This window comes from Staurois parvus, unplaced genomic scaffold (assembly GCF_062004578.1).
Source record: "Staurois parvus isolate SC_StPar_1 unplaced genomic scaffold, SC_StPar_1.0 ptg000116l, whole genome shotgun sequence".
Taxonomy (NCBI): Eukaryota; Metazoa; Chordata; class Amphibia; order Anura; family Ranidae; genus Staurois; species Staurois parvus.
In genome coordinates this window covers 4,980,536-4,999,535 of record NW_028317912.1, presented here as the reverse complement: position 1 = coordinate 4,999,535, position 19,000 = coordinate 4,980,536, and the positions used below count along the sequence as shown (strand labels likewise).

Genomic DNA, 19,000 nt, shown 5'->3' with positions numbered 1-19,000 from the left:
GTCACTGACATCCGCAATGACACCAATACAGTGATCAGTGCTAATAAAAAGCACTAACACTGTACTTATGGCACTGGGCAGGAAGGGGTTAACATGTGGGGCAATCAAAGGGTTAACTGTGTGCTGTTTTACTGTGTGCTGTTTTACTAAGAGGCTGTGTCTGTGTTTCACTGTAAGTACACTGCTTTGTATGGCTCTGCTATGCAGCGGCGTATAAAACAGTGTGCAGGAGCTGACAGGGGAGAGATCAGTGTTGTTTATACACAGGTCTCTCCCCTGTTGGAAATACTCGGTGATCACTGGGTGCTGGTGAGAAATCACCGGCCAGGACCTGGTGATTGACAGCCAAGGCCGCAAATGGCGTGCACGCCCCCTACTCAGAAATACAAATTTACCTATATATACGTGATTTTACACACCTGTGCTGCCCTGTAGCAGTATTTCTGCTATAGGGTGGCACGGAAGCGGTGTTATCAGCCTAGGCCAGTTCTGTCTCTACTACAGAACACATCTACTCGATGTTATGGAAATGAGAGAGGAATGTTCTGTGGTCCTGACACACTGCCTGTCCTTTGGTGGCAACCCTACTCCTCTCTAGCTACAGTGCATAAGTGACTGTTGTAACCCTAGGAGAGAAAGTTTGTTAACCATTAGCCACCCGGCCTATAGCCGTTTGGCGGCCGCAAAAATGCATTAGCTTTCCGGGGTGTACGCCATTCGGCGTCCTCCCGCACATGCGCAGTTCACACAGTTGCAGAGCCGCGCAGCGGCGCAATCTGTCACCGACCGTGTACCCCGATGGCAGATCTGAGTACCGGCCCCTGTTGCCGGTACCATATGACCTGCTGTGACCAATCACAGCAGGTCACATGACAGTTGTATACAATGGGTGGCTTCATTCATGCCATCCATTGTATACTAGTGTCTAGCTGTGAATGGTCACAGCACGTCACATGCACATGTCATGTGATTAGCTGTGGCCAAATCACAGCTAAGCACAAAAAAAAACAAAAACCTGAATGCATCAATGTCATTTAGGTAAATGCTTGCTTATAGCAAAGTAATTCTTTGCTACAAGCAAATTGTGTAAAAAAAAAAAAAAAAAAAATACTGATCACTTCCTCAAAGTAGTACAATGTTACTATGGTAACATTGTACTACTTTGGTCATAGTAAAATATGAAAAAAAATCTTAAAAAAAAAAAATTTAATAAACAATTAAAAATAATTAAAAATAAATAAATATAAAAAAAAAAAAAAAAATATATATATATTTATTTTTATTTTTTCATACTGTCACCAGTCAGTGTCCCTGTTCACCACCATGCCAGTTATATGATGATGCTGTACTGCACTGGCGACAGTATGTTAAAAAAAAAAAAAAAAATTTTTTAATTTTTTCATTTTTCGAAAAATTATGACAAAAAAAATACAACTTCAAAAAACTCGCCATTCCTCTTATGAAGTACGTCTTACTGTCTACTTTACAAAAAGGGGTCTTTTGGGGGATATCTGTACTGTTCTGACATTCTTGGACCTCAAGAAATTAGATTGGCTGTCAGTACTTCGGGATTGATCAATTTTCAGATCTATACCATAGTTTGTGAACTCTATAACTTTCCTACAAACTAAAAAATACATCCTAAGTGGGGTTATTTTCACCAAAGACATGTAGCAGAATACATCTTGGCCTAAATTTATGAAGAACAATTATTTATTTGTTAATTTTTATAACAGAAACACAGAAAAACTTGTGTTTTTTTCAAAAGTTTTGGTCTTTTTTTGTTAATTTAGCAAAAAATAAAAACCCCGGCGGTGATTAAATACCACCAAAAGAAAGCTCTAGTTGTGTGAAGAAAATGATAAAATTTTAGTTTGGTTACAATGTTGTATGACCGCGCAATTGTCATTCAAAGTGTGAGAGCGCTGAAACCTGAAAAATGGCCTGGGCAGGAAAGGGTAAAATTGCTCGGTATTGAAATGGTTAATAATTACTAGGTGAAAAAAGCAGAAACCTCACCTAAGGACTGGTAAACTGAAGTGAGTTTACATACAGTATACTTTTATGCCACTTTCATATGTTAGCAGAGCACACATGTTAAAATGCCTTGAAGTAAGGAAGTCTATTTTAAATGGGCTGTCAGCACACAACAGTGCAGGTTTTAAAGGACTCCCACTTTTTTCTCAACGTATGGAAGATGTGTATTGTCCCTGAAATGTGATTTGTAGTTTTTACTCAGTTTATTGTGCAAAAATCAGAAAGAGGCAGAGCCTCTGTTTGCAGTAAAACAGGTACTGATTCTGTCAGGGATCTGAATGACACTTGATGTTATGCCTGCCTTTATAAATCACTTGCAGTAATGATTCTGCCAATCATATCTCTTTGTATTAAGCTTGGAATGAATCAGTTGCACCCAGTGTTTGTCTGTTGAGCAATGCAATATGACTTCATTAATTAGATAGCTAAAAATTTTGTTTTATGTTGTGATTATTAATGGCATGTTATGGTGTTCTGCAATTACTGGTATGTCTGCCCTTTCTCCCACTGTTCTGTGGGTATGTTGCCATTGGTCATACTGGCACAGACAGAAAAAAAAGCACTGCTATACACAACTATTTTCCATGCAGTTATCTAATTGACACCTACCACACACTAGGTCACTGGTTGTCTGCATTGATATGGACTCAGTGGTACATCCCAAACTGAGACAAAAGATAGAGGCACTGTGTCATGCAAAAGGTGCTGTTCATTGTCACATTTCCAACTTGTACCAAACTTGTACTTTGTCAGAAAATACTTTTCATATTGTTGGATTAGTATGTGTGTTTAAACTTAAAAAGCCACTGCGTTATGAAGACTATTCTTTAAAAGTAATTGTGTTTTATGTGTCTTTACTATACAGGTGTCTGATTTAGTTATCATTTTAAATCACAAAAGAGCAGTGGAAGCTTTTGCCAAAGGTGGCAACCTCACTCTCGGAGGGAATTTCACAGTGGCCATTGGACCTTTAGGAAGGTAAAGAGAATAAGTTATAAAATAAAAGACTGGGACCTATTTTTATTTTGGGATTTAAATAGCTTTGATTAACTTATGTTTTCAGATATTCTAAAATATAGTAATGGCTATTTCTGAAGGGTCTAATAGTCATGTAAACCACTTTTACAAAAAAATATATATCACCTTTCCTAAAATCAGCTTTTTTCAGAGACCACTCCACTGTTTTTCCAGAATGCTAGACATCTGTGTGATTCCATATGAATGTTGTGTAAAAGACTAGCGCTCAGGTTCCCAAAATTGATCCATGGGAAAATGACATGCACATTTTATTATACCACCTGTTTGTAAATAGGCCCCTTGATGTTCAGATTATAGCTGAGTGTCAAGAAGCAGTAACTGTTCTGCTTAGGCACTTCTCTGGTCTTTTAAGGCTAACACATATGCACTCATATCATAGAGGATTTTAATGGAAGATACAGATTTACAGGGTCTACGCTGATGCAGAGTTCTCGTACAACCTCCTTGTTGTTTATTACTTAGTACAGATCAAACTTACACTTCTGGTTTTACCACAATGGTAAATATGTTTCGTAATTCACAGCCACTACCCTAAGTGTTGCTGTTTTGTCAGAACTATGGCACTAAATAATTCCCAGTGTCAAGACTAGAGTGGCCCCACTACTGTACCAGAATATCAACAACTTTTCTTCCCCTGTCCAAGGTTGCAAATCATCAATCATGCTAAAATTGCAATTCAGCTGCTGCCTTTGCAAGCAGTGGTCATAACATGAAGTTTTAAGGGATTTCCAGGACATAATTATACTCAATTTGCCTATAATACAAACATGCACACTTATATCCTGTTGCTTCTTTGTAAATCAGAACATTCAGAAGATATCAAGCAGAGTAGATGACCATTGTGTTAATTCAAAATAATCTCAGAGGGTAGGCCAGAATGTCCCTACCTTGTTAGGTTAATGGTAATATTTTATACATGTGTACAAATGTTTATTTTTGTAACATTTTAATATACATCAGAATATCATGCAGTAAGGCTAGTACTTAGAGGATTGAGGCAGCTGTCTAGCATGTAGCTATAACTGTGACGATCGCGGCGTCAGACCCCAGACCTTCTCACCAAACTCGTGACTAAAGGACTAGCCAATCTAAAACCACGCTGTCATGTGCGTAATAATGCCACGCCCAGCTGCACCCTGCACACAGATTTTCCAGCTAATGGACCACAGTCTGTGTACCGGCAGCCTGGAAGCGATTGTTACTGGGTCAGTTTAATTACGCAATTAACCCTTCACACTGCCACCACCTCCTTTTTGTACAGAGAAAGAGGAAACTCGGCAACATTAGCAATAACACTATGATGGTTAGATAATCGTCTGTATACCACTGTCACTGCAGGCAGGTTATATAGAGGGTTAAACACGCACAGTAGCGCTCTTCAACGGCAGGAATTCGTAATTTGCATTAGCGAGCTTTAGAAACAGTTCAACACTTTCAGAAAGTAAGATTTATTACTAAAAGCTCAAAAGGGTGCAATAAAAATATTTACAGAAAAAGATGTAGCCAATATATATATAAATATGCAAAGAACAATAGCACAGCAAAGAGATAACAGAGAGAAGTTAGAGGGTTAAAGCACTTGCCACGTGTCCTGGGTTAAGCAGCTTCCAAGTTTCAGAGCCAAAAGGATGCTTTGATCTTCCACTGTTAGTTTTGATGTTAAAACAGGAGATTCTTCAACTCTTACACACATCACAACTCCAAGCATAACAGCCTTTTTCAAGGATCTCAGCAGGGTGTCTTCTTACAGCAGAGAACCAATCGCCTCATTTGGGGAGGGGTGTTGGGGTGGAGACCCAAGCTAGAACAAAAACTCTCCTAGCTTATATTATGGTTCATAATTTACCCTGGATACATACAACATCCTGTCCATGAGTAGATTATTACGCAGAATCTCCTGCTGAACAGTTAGATATGAAATATGAAATATTCACTTGAACGGTTCAGGAGATATAATTTTCTGCTCTCCGGTATATGTCAGATAGGGGATGTAATATACCAGGGAATTTGTATTAACGTCAGCCGTCCGAATATGTGCTCCATGTTTGTGTAATTATGTCCTATTTGAAGATACCAACCTATATGAAAAAGTGAGTTTTTAAAAGTAAGTCTGTTTTTATGACCCCTTGGAAGGTCTTTTGAAGTTCAGTGAGGGACTTGGTTTACACTTTTACAATATCCCAAATTGCGAGCTAATAGGTACCTAGGCACCTGCTCGGCTGGGGGGTTTTATAGTCCTGACGCCCTCCCACTGAGCTTTGCTGCCTGTGATCTCTAATAACACACACCGACCACATGTCACTCAACAGAGAGGGAGGGGGATGGGGAAAGAGGGAGAGAGAGATAATTATACAAGATGGACAGTCCTTTGCCAAAATGGAGGTTCCCATCCATCTCTGTGTGCATGATTGCTACAATAACCTTGTTCCCCCTCTTCCTGCCAAAGCTCGTATGAAGTGATCAAACATTTTTATTTAGCCACTGTCCAAATGCCTCCCCTTCCTAGTGTAACTTCTTTTCATACACCAAGGTCAGTTATTTGCTTTTTACACTGGGGAGGAGGATTAACAGAGAAGGGTAGTTAAGTGAAGTTCCAGTTGATTTAAAGAAAAATAAAAGTCAGCAGCTACAAAAACTATAGCTCCTGACTTTTAAAATACAGACACTTGCCTGTCCCTTGGTCCAGCGGAATCCTCACCATGGCTGGTTTTATTGAAGCTGTCTTCTCTCCCCGGCGCCTGCATCTTCAGTGTGAGCACCTGGCTGACAACTTGCTCTTCCACAGCTGTGTGCCCACTGCGCATGCGAGTAGCGCTGCGCTTTGTGAATGGCCCTGTAGTCTTCTGGGACCTGTCACGTGTCCCAGAATACTACCGGGAGGGAGGACAATGCCTTAGGCAATTGCAGCGGAAGTAGGAGCCAAAGGTGCCAATCCTTATCGGGGAGCGAGGGACAGTGCATTAAAGCGGAACTTCCCTTTTGGAAACTATTAGATAAAACATGCTGAATGGAGAGATTAGCTTACTTTGGACTAGAGACACACAAAGACACCCTTTGGCAACACTAAAATCCAACTCTCCTTACTCTTAAAATTATAGATCCTGTATGATACAGTCATGGCCGAAATTGTTGGCACCCTTGATATTTCTCCAGGAAATCATGTATTTCTCACGAAACGTATTGCATTAACACATGTTTTGCTATACACATGTTTATTCCCTTTGTGTGTATTGGGACAAAACAAAAAAAGGGAGGAAAGAAAGCAAATTCGACATAATGTCACACAAACCTCCAAAAATGGGCTGGACAAAAGTATTGGCACCCTTTCACAACTGCGGATAAATAAGAATGTTACAAGCATGTGATGCTCCTGTAAACTCACCTGGGGCAAGTAACAGGTGTGGGCAATATAGAAATCACACCTGAAAGCAGATAAAAAGGAGAGACGTTCACTTAACCTTTGCATTGTGTGTCTGTCTGTGCCACACTAAGCATGGACAACAGAAAGAGGAGACGAGAACTGTCTGAGGACCTGAGAACCAAAATTGTGGCAAAATATCAACAATCTCAAGGTTACAAGTCCATCTCCAGAGAACTAGATTTGCCTTTGTCCACAGTGCGCAACATTATCAAGAAGTTTGCAACCCATGGCACTGTAGCTAATCTCCCTGGTCGTGGACGGATGAGGAAAATTGATGAAAGATTGCAACGCAGAATAGTCCGGATGGTGGATAAGCAGCCCCAAACATGTTCCAAAGACATTCAAGCTGTCCTGCAGGCTCAGGGAGCATCAGTGTCAGCGCGAACTATCCGTCGACATTTAAATGAAATGAAACGCTATGGCAGGAGACCCAGGAGGACCCCACTGCTGACACAGAGACATAAAAAAGCAAGACTACAGTTTGCCAAAATGTACTTGAGTAAGCCAAAAGCCTTCTGGGAAAACGTCTTGTGGACAGATGAGACCAAGATAGAGCTTTTCGGTAAAGCACATCATTCTACTGTTTACCGAAAACGGAATGAGGCCTACAAAGAACAAAACACAGTACCTACGGTAAAATATGGTGGAGGTTCAATGGTGTTTTGGGGTTGTTTTGCTGCCTCTGGCACTGGGTGCCTTGACTGTGTGCAAGGCATCATGAAATCTGAGGATTACCAAAGGATTTTGGGTCGCACTGTAGGGCCCAGTGTCAGAAAGCTGGGTTTGCGTCCAAGATCCTGGGTCTTCCAGCAGGACAATGACCCCAAACATACGTCAAAAAGCACTCAGAAATGGATGGCAAAGAAGCGCTGGAGAGTTCTGAAGTGGCCAGCAATGAGCCCAGATCTAAATCCCATTGAACACCTGTGGAGAGATCTTAAAATTGCTGTTGGGAAAAGGTGTCCTTCCAATAAGAGAGACCTGGAGCTGTTTGCAAAGGAAGAGTGGTCCAAAATTCCGGGTGAGAGGTGTCAGAAGCTTATTGATGGTTATAGGAAGCGACTGATTTCAGTTATGTTTTCCAAAGGGTGTGCAACCAAATATTAAGTTAAGGGTGCCAATACTTTTGTCCAGCCCATTTTTGGGGTTTTGTGTGACATTATGTCATATTTGCTTTTCTGCCTCTGTTTTATATTTGTTCCAATACATACAAAGGGAATAAACATGTGTATAGCAAAACATGTGTTAATGCAATACCTTTTTTGTGTGAAATACTTGATTTTCAGGAAAAATATCAAGGGTGCCAACAATTTCGGCCATGACTGTACATAGATATTGTATGTAGACAGATGTCTGTCTCTTGACTTTTTAATAGGAACACAAAGGTGTTGAAGATTTTTATTTGTCCACATATTTCCCACAGGTGAGAAGGACATTGTTTATTGTATGTAAAAGTCCTTCTTTTATCCTCAGAGATCCTAATAAATCCTGTTTAACAAAGCTGCTGGGTTTTCCATACTGATTAGTGTTTTTCTGATGATATTTCAGAAATTTGGAAGGAGATGTCGCTATTCGAAGTTCTGCAGCAGTGTACACATATTGTAAATCCAGGGGACTGTTTGCCGGAATATCTTTGGAAGGGTCTGGTTTGATTGAAAGAAAGGAAACCAATCGCAAGTAAGTTTGCTAAACACGCTTTTTTTCCCCTTTGCTATACAGTACCACAATTACTGTCCATTTCATAAGTTAATTTTTAAGACTAAAATGTTTAGATCAGTATTTTTTTCTCAAAAAAATATCTCTCCATGCTTTTGATTCCTCTCTGTCCTTAGAGCTCATTTAGGATTAGGCAAGGCAGAGTCTGTGATTTTCTGACTTAAAATGAAAATTTCTGGCTTAAAATGAAATTGCTTTACCTTATAGTATCTCAGCTCCACACTAGAGGAGAAAGGTGAAGGGTAGTTACTAAAGCCTCCGAATGTCACAAGTTGCTGTTTTCAAACTGGCATTTCTGCTGCTAAATATATTTTATACTTAGTTTAACCTTGGATGCTAAATATTTTGTTTAAGTTCCATAATGTGCATTATCAGTGCCCTATTTCTTGAGTAATAGAAAATATGTTTATGAAAGTCTGTTAAATAACTGAACACTGTGTATCATGGTTATAAAAAGTGTGGAGTGCAGCAGGTGTGCATAATTTTCGATACCGAGATTTCGAGAGGCATCTGGGAGCGACATCAAAAATAGCAACCTGTGACTTTGATTCCTTATCATCGTGTTACATCTACATGGCAAAGTTTCATAGATATGTACATTTATGTTCTCTTGCATGATAAATGTGTATAAACACAACATTTTGGGTATTGTAATTCTGTAACCACCAGTTTTACAGCCTTTCCAGCCAACAAAGGACTCATTTTTTTGTTTTAGAGATTTGGCAATTTTTGTAGTTTTTTTATTTTATCCTATTCAATATGATTTACAGGAGGACAGAGTATACAGGTAATTGAAAATTCTCATTACCAATTCTGTGGTATACAAAGTTACAGCATTCAGTGTCATTGAGTTGTTAACAATGACAAATAGTACAAGTAAAGCCCAACCTCATAACTCAGCTGTACATAAAAAAATGATCTGGGCCCAAGCAGTTCAGAACAGACATTCAGTATATTAGTGGAAAGAGATCAGGGATGCAGTTATTATTTTTTTCCTTTTAGGGCTCGTTCTCACCAAGATGCAGAGACATCTGTGTTTCTGCACGCATTCTGCAAGGTCACAGCAAAATCAACTGTTCTCTATGTGCCCTGTTCACACCACAACACTAGTGTCACATGCAGATTTTTTTTCTGCGCAGGAATCTGCAACGTGTATAAAACTAATTGAAGAGTGCATGAAAACTGATGTAGACTGATGTCTCTGCAAGTGAAATCTGCATATCATTTTCCATCAGTTTTTCTGCACGTATGGTGTGAACGAGACCTTAAATTGACACTATAACATTTTTTTATAAAATAAATGTAATAATGTTTAAATATAAGTAAAATGTGAAAGTGAAATTATAAGTGGGCGCTTACACTCCCTACAAACACCCTGCACTCAATCTCCAAATACCATGAACCAAAATAACATAAACAATAAATGGGGCTGCTTGCAGTCCAATACCAATGTGAAAATACTGTTTCTGTGCCACCGAATCTTCCCAAAGTGCTTCACCTCCTGTGTCACCACAATGCTCTCATCAAAGATCCATGACCCTCTTATTTGTAAGAAAAGGTCATAAAGCTCTGTTTGCCCCAGATGCTCTCCAACTGCTGTTTCTCACTTTTACTCCAATCGTCCTATGTACCCGTTGTCTCTCCATCAATGTCACCCAAGGACCACAAAAGCAGAGTCTGTCATTGTGCAGTATTTAATTAAAACTTGGCAATAAGAAGTATTAAATTTTACACTTACAAAATGTGGTGCCCAATATCTTGGCACCAATACACTCAACGTCTGTGCACCACCATTCCACTTCCTGGACCTTGGCCTGCGTTCCAAATACTGAAAACCGGAAGTAACGTAGGGATATGACTGGATAAACTGTAAGCAGCCTCTATGTGTTTCGTTGTGTACATCCTCAGGAAGCTCCCAATTTTGTGGTCCTTGGGTGACATTGATGGAGAGACGTGGTACATAGGACAAGTGATAATCGGAGGAAAAGCGAGGAAGCATTTCCATATTGGTGTTGGACTGCATGTAGCACCATTTATTGTATTTGTTATTTTGGTTTATGGTATTTGGAGATAGAGTGCGAGGTGTTTGAGGGGAGTGTAAGCGCCCACTTTATAGTTTCACTTTCACAACTAGGAGCACCACTAGGTGCTCTTAAAAAGGGCAGCAATACAAATATTGCAAAACACCTATATGGTGCAGATGTACTTAAGCTTTAATTATATTTGCATTTAATTTTTGGTATTATGTGAATGTTGTTATGGTTCTGCACAGGTAGTAAATTACCTTGTAGGAAAGGCGCCATATTTCTTTTATTCCTTTTTATTTTCATTTGGTTTATGATATTCAGATATTGAGTGTGGGGTGTCTATGGGGTATGTAAGCTTCCACTTATAGTTTCACTTTTACAACTAGGAGCGCCACAAGGTGCTCTTAAAGGGGCAGCTGCAAAAATATTGCAACACACCTATATGGTGCAGGTGTAAACAAAGTCTCACTAAATTTTTTGTTTATTTCACTTTTGGTATTATGTTAATGGAATTATGATTTTGCACGGGTAGCAATTTAGCTTGGAGGAAAGGCACCATATCTTTTTTATTTTTATAAGTAAAATGTACCTTCTATCCCTTTTTTTTTCTTTATTTCATCTATCAAATGCAAACCTTTTAGGCTGTTCTCAGACCTTCTGTTCTAAGGTGGCTATTTTTACTCTACATGCCCCCTTGTGTATGTAAATGTAGCCACCTTCTGCTCACCCCTGAGATGGACTACACAACTACGTGCAAACACATTCAGCTCAACGGGAGTTGTAGTACACATAGGGCAGAGCATATGACCAGAAATAACAGCACTGCTCACTCTACACTAGAAGCTGTGAGGAGCATTGGTGGAGAATAGGGAACGAGGGAAGAAGTCTGAAAACACTAGTAAGAAACTTACTAGTCTGAAAACAATAGTAATAGTTATAGTAAGAAAAAAACAGAGCCATGGTATACTTAATATTTTAGAACAATTGATATAAAAAAATAAGTTTAGTTTAGTGTCACTTTAAAAAAATCTATCCCCCTTTTTTTCTGTGAGAGGCTGTGTTAGTTGAGGGGGGGTTGGAGGGTTGTAGTGTTCTATTGCTGGTGCTGAAGGCAGTGGCAGGGGACTGTTAGGTCTGCTTGCTTAGTCCTTTGTTGAAAGTCAAAATTTCACAGGAATCTTGATTTTCCAGCTGTGGATCCCCACAGTAAGGGAGCAAGACAGCAGAAAGAATACGATTTATGGAGCTTGCTGCACAGTGGCAAACCTATATAGTATGAAATGCTATATTTATTTTTCAATGTTTTTGGCATCGTATCCAACTCTGTTTCCTTAAGTAAATATATATTTTTAATCTGTTGCAAAGTTTCTTACATGGAGATGATGTTAGTAATAGACCATGTGTGCTTATTCAGTTGGTGGTAGGGTTCTTTGTCAGGTCCTTGAAAATCTCCTGCAAACCATGATAGGCTACCAAATGGCCAAATGAAGGCACCCCTGCACCAAATTTTGTGCTATCTAGTTTTAGTAAATCAACCGCAGTAGCTTAGTGTTGTCAGCCTGCAACAGGAAGAGTGCTGCTTCTTACCTGGCAGGATGTCCAGGTAGGAAAGGTTTGTGACAGATACACAAAAATGATTAATGTAAAAAAATGTATACAATGAGAGATGATGCAAAAATCCATTTTGGGTTTACACTTTTTTCCCATAACGGTTTGTAGTAAATGATTAACAAGTTCAATATAACAAGAGTAATGTAGGTCTGACTGTTGAAATTCTAATGACAAGTATCTCTGTCCCTTTGGCAAGATATCTTTCTCTAAACACCTGGTGCTTGATATATTAAAATGTGTGTACATAAAACTAGAGTTATTTCCCCACAGCCACCAATTAGATTCAGATTGCAGAGAAAAAATATCACAAACGAACATTAATTTAGGAAATAAATTAACTACTTGAACCCTCTGGGTCTGTCTACAATCAGGAGAGGCATCTTCTCTTTGAACTGGTGTAGTATACAGGCCCCCAGGACAGTCTGAGAATTATGATAACTTGTTGAGTGATGTGATTGCTCAAATGATAGAGAAGAGAGAGGTTTTAATTATGGGTAATTTCAACACGCAGGACATTAACTGGCATTTTCAAACTGTGCTTACAAGCAGAAGTATAGATATGTTGGAGGAATTTAAAGAGGTTTCTCCAAAACAGTTAGTAAGAAGCCCAACTCGAGGGGATCATATTCTAGACCTAGTACTGACAAATGGGAATCAATTGTCTGATGGTGAGGTGGAAGAATACTTGGATTTTAGTGTTCAGCAGTGTCTTTGGTTTGATATTAGAATACATAATGAAAATTTACATACAAAAACAAAGTTTTAGATTTCACAAAGACACATTTTGCTGGAGTACCGGTAGATACTTATCTAAAAATTTATTTACCTTAGGTTCACACTTATGCCGATTTCAGTGCGTTTTCCAGTTTTCAGAAACACACAACAGTTCATTTACCATGATTTTCTATGGATCTAGTTCACATGTGCATTTTGAACCGTGTGGATTTTTGGAAATGTCAGGGACTTTTTTTTTTCCCCACAGCTGATTGTGTTTTGTGTGTAATAGACTTCAATGGAACTGCACCAAAAATGCAATTATTGCCTTTTTGATGTTTTTTTAATGCATTTATACAATTTGCGTGTTGTGTTTTTTTGTGACTGTAATGGTTATAAATGAAGGGTGTAATGGTGGTACTATGAATAAAAACTCATACACTCTGCCACGTCCTAGGAAGACTAACAAAAATGTGATTGCAACTGAATGGACCTTATATGCATTTAACATAATTTTTTATATAAAATATTCATTCTCTTTATTGACAAATCACATAGTTACAACAAATTGCAATGCTTTCTAAAATATAATACTAAATAAGTACTACAATTTACAACAACAGGAAATTGCACCTCAATATTTGTAGCATTTGAAATCTTACCGCTCCTATATGACCATATAACCTAATTGCTACCAAAAATGGATCACCGATGGTTAGGATGATCTTGTAGTTGATTGAACATGGGTATATTGTCATGGTTCAGAGCTAGTACAACCTCAACTGAACAGTGGCTCTACGTGGTTTCGCGACTTTCAGTCGCTTCTTCAGGCGCTATGAAAAGGTGCATCAACAATAAAACAAAATTTAATTGTTGAACTGTATATGCAGATATACATAATCCTAAACCACAAAATTAAAAATAATAAAAAAGAAAATAAGCATCCAAAAACATAAATTGGACAAATATGCACTTACAATTACTGCCATAAAAACACATGTTTGCGTAGTTAGTCATCAGAGGAAACAAATTGCGTCAGAGTGGGTGTCCAGACATGGAGGCACATCGGGGAAGCAGGGACATCATGTAATGACATTACAGTCTGTTGAAAACAGGTTTTAAAAGCTGATATTATCAACCAAAATTGTATTGTTTAGCTAAATGCCAAACATAACAATAGTATATAGACATAGATCTACGATGTGCACCAGACACATGAAAAGTGAGGCATAAATCGAACATCATAAACAAAAGGGAAAAAACACAAAAATGTATATATACTTAGTAAGTAACATAAATTGAAAGGTATTGATTGGTCTCCAATCAGACCATAAGTGGCATAGTGGATTTGATAATTTGCTGAAAAAAAAGAGAAGGGGAAGAGGGGGAAGGGAGAGAATAGAGAATTCTGCACAGAGCGGCCGCCCTGTAGCACTCAAACTGTTATAGGGTGGTTGGCAAATGGTTATTGAGATTATTGCAAAATGGGCAAACAGTGTGGCCTATCAATAGGGAATACAAATAGAATTCTGGGTTTTATCACAATAGTTATCGCCAGCAGGAGGAAAGAGGCAAAGGTTCCCCTATATACTGTAGATCTCTAGTTGAACCTCAATTAGAAAAGTGTATCTAGTTCTGGAGACCTCACCTAAAAAAGATAATAGAACAGAGCAAGTTCAGAGATGGGCAACAAAAATGGTGACAATTCTGATAGATAAAACAGGAGGGACTAGAGAAGCTTAAAGCAGTAGTAAACCGCAGCAAAAAAAAAAAAAATTGGGGCCCCAGGCAGTTTAAGTCATCGCATACTAGCATATTATGACAGACTTACCTGAAATGAAGCCCTCCAGTGGCGCCTTGCCCTCCTGGGTTTGCGGGCCTCGGCAGTATGTATAGCATGCGTTCGGGAATCACTCTTTACAGCACAGGGCTCTGTCATTCCTCCAGAGCCCATGCGCCAGTAATGTCAGCAACTGCTGTCAGATTAAATATCTCCTAACCAGTGATATTTACTGTGCCTATAGGTAAGCCTTATTATAGGCTTGCCTATACGTAAAATTCAACCAAGGGAGTTTACACTTGTAAACATACACTTGTATGTGTATATGTACAGTTTGGAGGAAAGAAGAGAAATAGAAATATGACTGAAACCTTTAAATACATGAAGAGTATAAATAAGATTCGGGGGGGGGGGGGGGCAGCATTTTCAAGAAGAAGCAAATATCAAGAACACACCGATTTTTATCCGGGATGTGGTGTTCTAAATGAAACTTTGTTATTTTATGACATAGTTATTTCTTCATGTTGCTCTAAAAGTCCCAATTTATGGTAGTATTGTTTCCATTTGCATTATGTGACTGGGTTGATGGCAACAACATACAGTATTTGGTTCTTACACAATACAATACTAATTGTAATGTTAAATTTAATTGGCAGTTGGATTGTTTGTGTTGGCTGCTGAATTAAGAAGAGGCAAATCTAGGTTGATGGACACATATCCTATGTGCAGTCTTCCAGTCTGCAAGTGGGACATTGTTTAAATAACACATATAAATCAGGTAAAGAAATGTGTCAGGAGAGCAGAGCTGGGATGCCTGGAGAAGTTAAAGCATATCTAAAATCAAAAATCAAAATGTAATGTATTACGGCTTACCAGTCCTTAGATGTGGTGGCTACATTAGTTTCCTTTTTGCAAGCTAATTACATTTTTTGCACATATAGAAAAATATAAGTTGATTCTGCCAGAAATCTTGTGTCTTTGTTACTTCCTATGCATTGTGCTTAAACAAGCTTATGAGTCTTTCCAGCTATCTTCTGTATATTACGAAACATCTTCCACTTATGTAATAGAGAGAAAAAGAAGAGGTGTTTTTAGTCCAAATGAGAAGAGCAGCTTCAGCCTACAGTGAGTTAGTGTTGTTACACTAGGACAGGGAGTATGTTGCTGGCAGGATTACCAAGTGAAAATAAAGAAAAAAAAAGAAAAAGCATTCAGTCCTTTTTGTGTAGGAGTCTATCAGCATGACACAACTTGCCTTGGGAATCTTAGCTCACTCTTCCTGGCAAAAGTGCTTCAAACTGTCAGATTGCAAGGGCATCTCCTGTGCACAGCCCTCTTCATGTCACAGATTTTCAATTGGATTTTGGTCTGGGCCATTCCAAAACTTTGATCTTCTGATGAAGCCATTCTTTTGTTGATTTGGAAGTATGCTTTGGGTCATGCTGAAAGGGCAAACTCCTCTCCATCTTCAAACTTTTTAGCCTGAAGGTTTTGTGCCATAATTGACTGATATTTGGAACTGTTCATTAGCCCTTCCACCTTGACTAAAGCCCCAGTTCCAACTGAAGAAAAGCAGCCCCAAAGCATAATGTTGCCACCACCATGCTTCACTGTGGGTATGGTGTTTTTTGGTTTTGCGCACATTTTCCCACTCTCTTTTGGCAGGCTTGATATAGTTTTTTCCAAATGTAGCCGGGCTTGGATGATTTTTTTTTAGTAAGAAAAGGCTTTCATCTTGCCACCATACCCCACAGCCAAAAGATATGAGGAACATAGGAGACTGTTGTCACATGTAGTGCACAACCAGTACTTGCCAGAAATTTCTGCAGCTCCTTTAATGTTGCTGTAAGCCTCTTGGCAGCCTCCTGGACCAGGTTTCATCTTGTTTTGTCATCAATTTTGGAGGAACATTCAGTTTATGGTAATGTTACTGTTTTGCCATATTTTCTGCACTTATTGGTGACTGCCTTCTCTGTGTTACATGGTATATCTATTGCCTTTGAATTTTTTTTTGTTCCCTTCTCCTGACTGATATCATCTAGCAATGAGATCCCTTTGATGATTTGTAAGCTCCTTTGTTGATTGGCTTGCATTGTCTGCTTTTTTCAGACCATGGCTTTTGCTGAGTAAATGTCTGAAATATTTCACTAGAACAGCTGAACATTTTATGGGCTTAATCAGAGTCATTTTCATTGATAGCAGGCGTGTACTGACTACTGTTTAACATCAGTTTGAATGTGATTGGTTAATTCTGCACACAGCCACATACCTAATTATAAGAAAGTATATACATTTTTATTCTTGAGAAGCTTTTATTTTAAATTTACTTCTCAAATGTTGTAGATAAAGTATAAACTTGGTTGAAGTGATGCCTCAAGCAGTTCACATGATAGATCCCAGACCATGGCCCAAGACTTTGTTAGGTAAAGGCCTTAGGCCTCACTAGGGTGACAAAGTTTTGGATTATAGACATAGTTTGGAATCACAGATTAATAAGCCCCAGACCTTGTCATTTATCATTTTGATTTCTCCAGATATTTTCAGCCAAGTACAAATTTTAGATGTCACGCGGTTTCAGCATAGAAATACCACATATTCTTGGATGTTGCAGTCATATGAAAATTCTGATCTGCTAATAATTTACTAGATTTCACAGCTATCACATTTCTCAAATTCCTTTCTTCTTTCTTTTGAAAATGTTCTTTTTTTCAGCTATCGTATTGTAATTCTGTTTTATTGTAGATTTTACTGTCAGGAGGACATTCGGGCCTATGAGATATTATTTGGTGAGATTCCACGCCCTTCCCAGGCTGAAGAGCTTTATGAGATTCTAGACACCTTCACACTAAAATATGAAAATGAAGAACAGAGTGTTAACATGAGGAAAATTGCCAGAGACCAAAAAAAGGTACACTTTGTTTGAATAGGACATCAAAACAACTTATTAACTTCCTGGAACGTACTTGCTATGTGCTCTTCATGATCTCATTGATATTTATAGTGATTAATGGATTAGAAAACACTCTTTAAATTGTTGCATGCTTAAAGTGACAATTAACAATATCCTTATTCTCCAAAAATAGTTTATACACATCCACTATTTAATGGCCCCGTAATCTGTTTTTCATGAAATCATTTCTCACTGTGGCTGTCTGCCTCCTTGTAACTTCCTTCATGAGTTCCCAAACCTCTTCTTTTTCCGCTCACTCAGCTTATTTACAATGAGCAGTGTACTGCCCTAGGAACTCTACAAATTCCATAGTTCATCTTGGGAGCTAACAAAAGAGGGTGGTTATGTTCCTACATACAGTGTGACCATGGAAAACGAACGAAGCCACCATATACCGTATTTTTCGCACCATAAGACGCACTTTTTTCCCCCCAAAAAAGGGGGGAAAATGTCAGTGCGTCTTATGGAGCGAATATGGAGCGGCCGGTCCGGTATTTCCACTGCAGCCGTGTCAGAATACCGGGCCGGCCGCTCAGCTCTACAGCGGGACCTTATAGAGATAACTGCTGACCTTTGGGGAGGGGGGGGGAGCGAGTACCTGAATTTGACAGATACCCGCTCCCACTTCCGTGGAGTTGTTCTTTCATCTTACCCGTTCCTCTATCCAGCCGCGCGGTCTTCCCGGCTTCTGTAGTGTGGGCATGACAGCCGGGTGCCAAGTACGCATGCGCAGGAAGCGGTGCTTTTTGTGAATGGTAAGGCGGCACCTGGGACACATGACAGATCCCAGAAGCCGCCGGACCAATCACAAAGCGCAAGTGCTTCTCGCTCATGCGCACTGGGCACCCGGCTGTCATGCCGAGCGCCATTACAGAAGCCGGGAAGACAGCGCGCGGCTGGATAGAGAAACAGGTAAGATGAAAGAACAACTCCGTGGAAGTGGGAGCGGGTATCTGTCAAATTCAGGTACCCGCTCCCCCCCTTCCCCAAAGGTCAGCAGTCATCCCCTGTACTATCCACAGTCTCTGGTCATCCCTGTGCTGTCCGCAGTCTCTGGTCATCCCTGTGCTGTCCGCAGTCTCTGGTCATCCCTGTGCTGTCCGCAGTCTCTGGTCATCCCTGTGCTGTCCGCAGTCTCTGGTCATCCCTGTACCGTGTCTGCAGTCTCCGGTCATCCCTGTACTGTGTCTGCAGTCTCTGGTCATCCCTGTACTGTGTCCGCAGTCTCTGGTCATCCCTGTACTGTGTCCGCAGTCTCTGGTCACCCCCTGCACTGTGTCCGCAGTCTCTGGTCACCCCCTGCACTGTGTCCGCAGTCTCTGGTCACCCCCTGCACTGTGTCCGCAGTCTCTGGTCACCCCCTGCACTGTGTCCGCAGTCTCTGGTCATCTCCTGTACTATGTCCGCAGTCTCTGGTCATCTCCTGTACTGTGTCCGCAGTCTCTGGTCATCTCCTGTACTGTGTCCGCAGTCTCTGGTCATCTCCTGTACTGTGTCCGCAGTCCATTAGTTCAGAATTTTTTTTCCTGTTTTCTGCCTCTAAAACCTAGGTGCGTCTTATGGTCAGGTGCGTCTTATGGAGCGAAAAATACGGTAACAGGCAGTCAGATTTCCCCTTACAGATTGATTGTGCCTTAAAACATTTTTAAACTGCAGCTGATTGGCTCCTAGCACTACCCTTCCTCTCCCAGAGTATATCTCTACAG

General features: G+C 39.8%; 1 protein-coding gene across 3 annotated transcripts in view; it reads left to right on the top strand.

Annotated features, from left to right (window-relative positions):
* The window catches only part of SH3YL1 (SH3 and SYLF domain containing 1), a 185,083-nt gene that overhangs the window by 79,277 nt on the left and 86,806 nt on the right, over window positions 1-19,000 (top strand). For all 3 annotated transcript variants that reach the window (XM_089671971.1, XM_089671969.1, XM_089671970.1), the window contains 3 exons: window positions 2,903-3,015; window positions 8,045-8,173; window positions 17,087-17,252. In XM_089671971.1, the coding sequence (XP_089528097.1) occupies window positions 2,903-3,015; window positions 8,045-8,173; window positions 17,087-17,252 (408 nt within the window). The remainder of the gene's footprint in view (window positions 1-2,902; window positions 3,016-8,044; window positions 8,174-17,086; window positions 17,253-19,000) is intronic.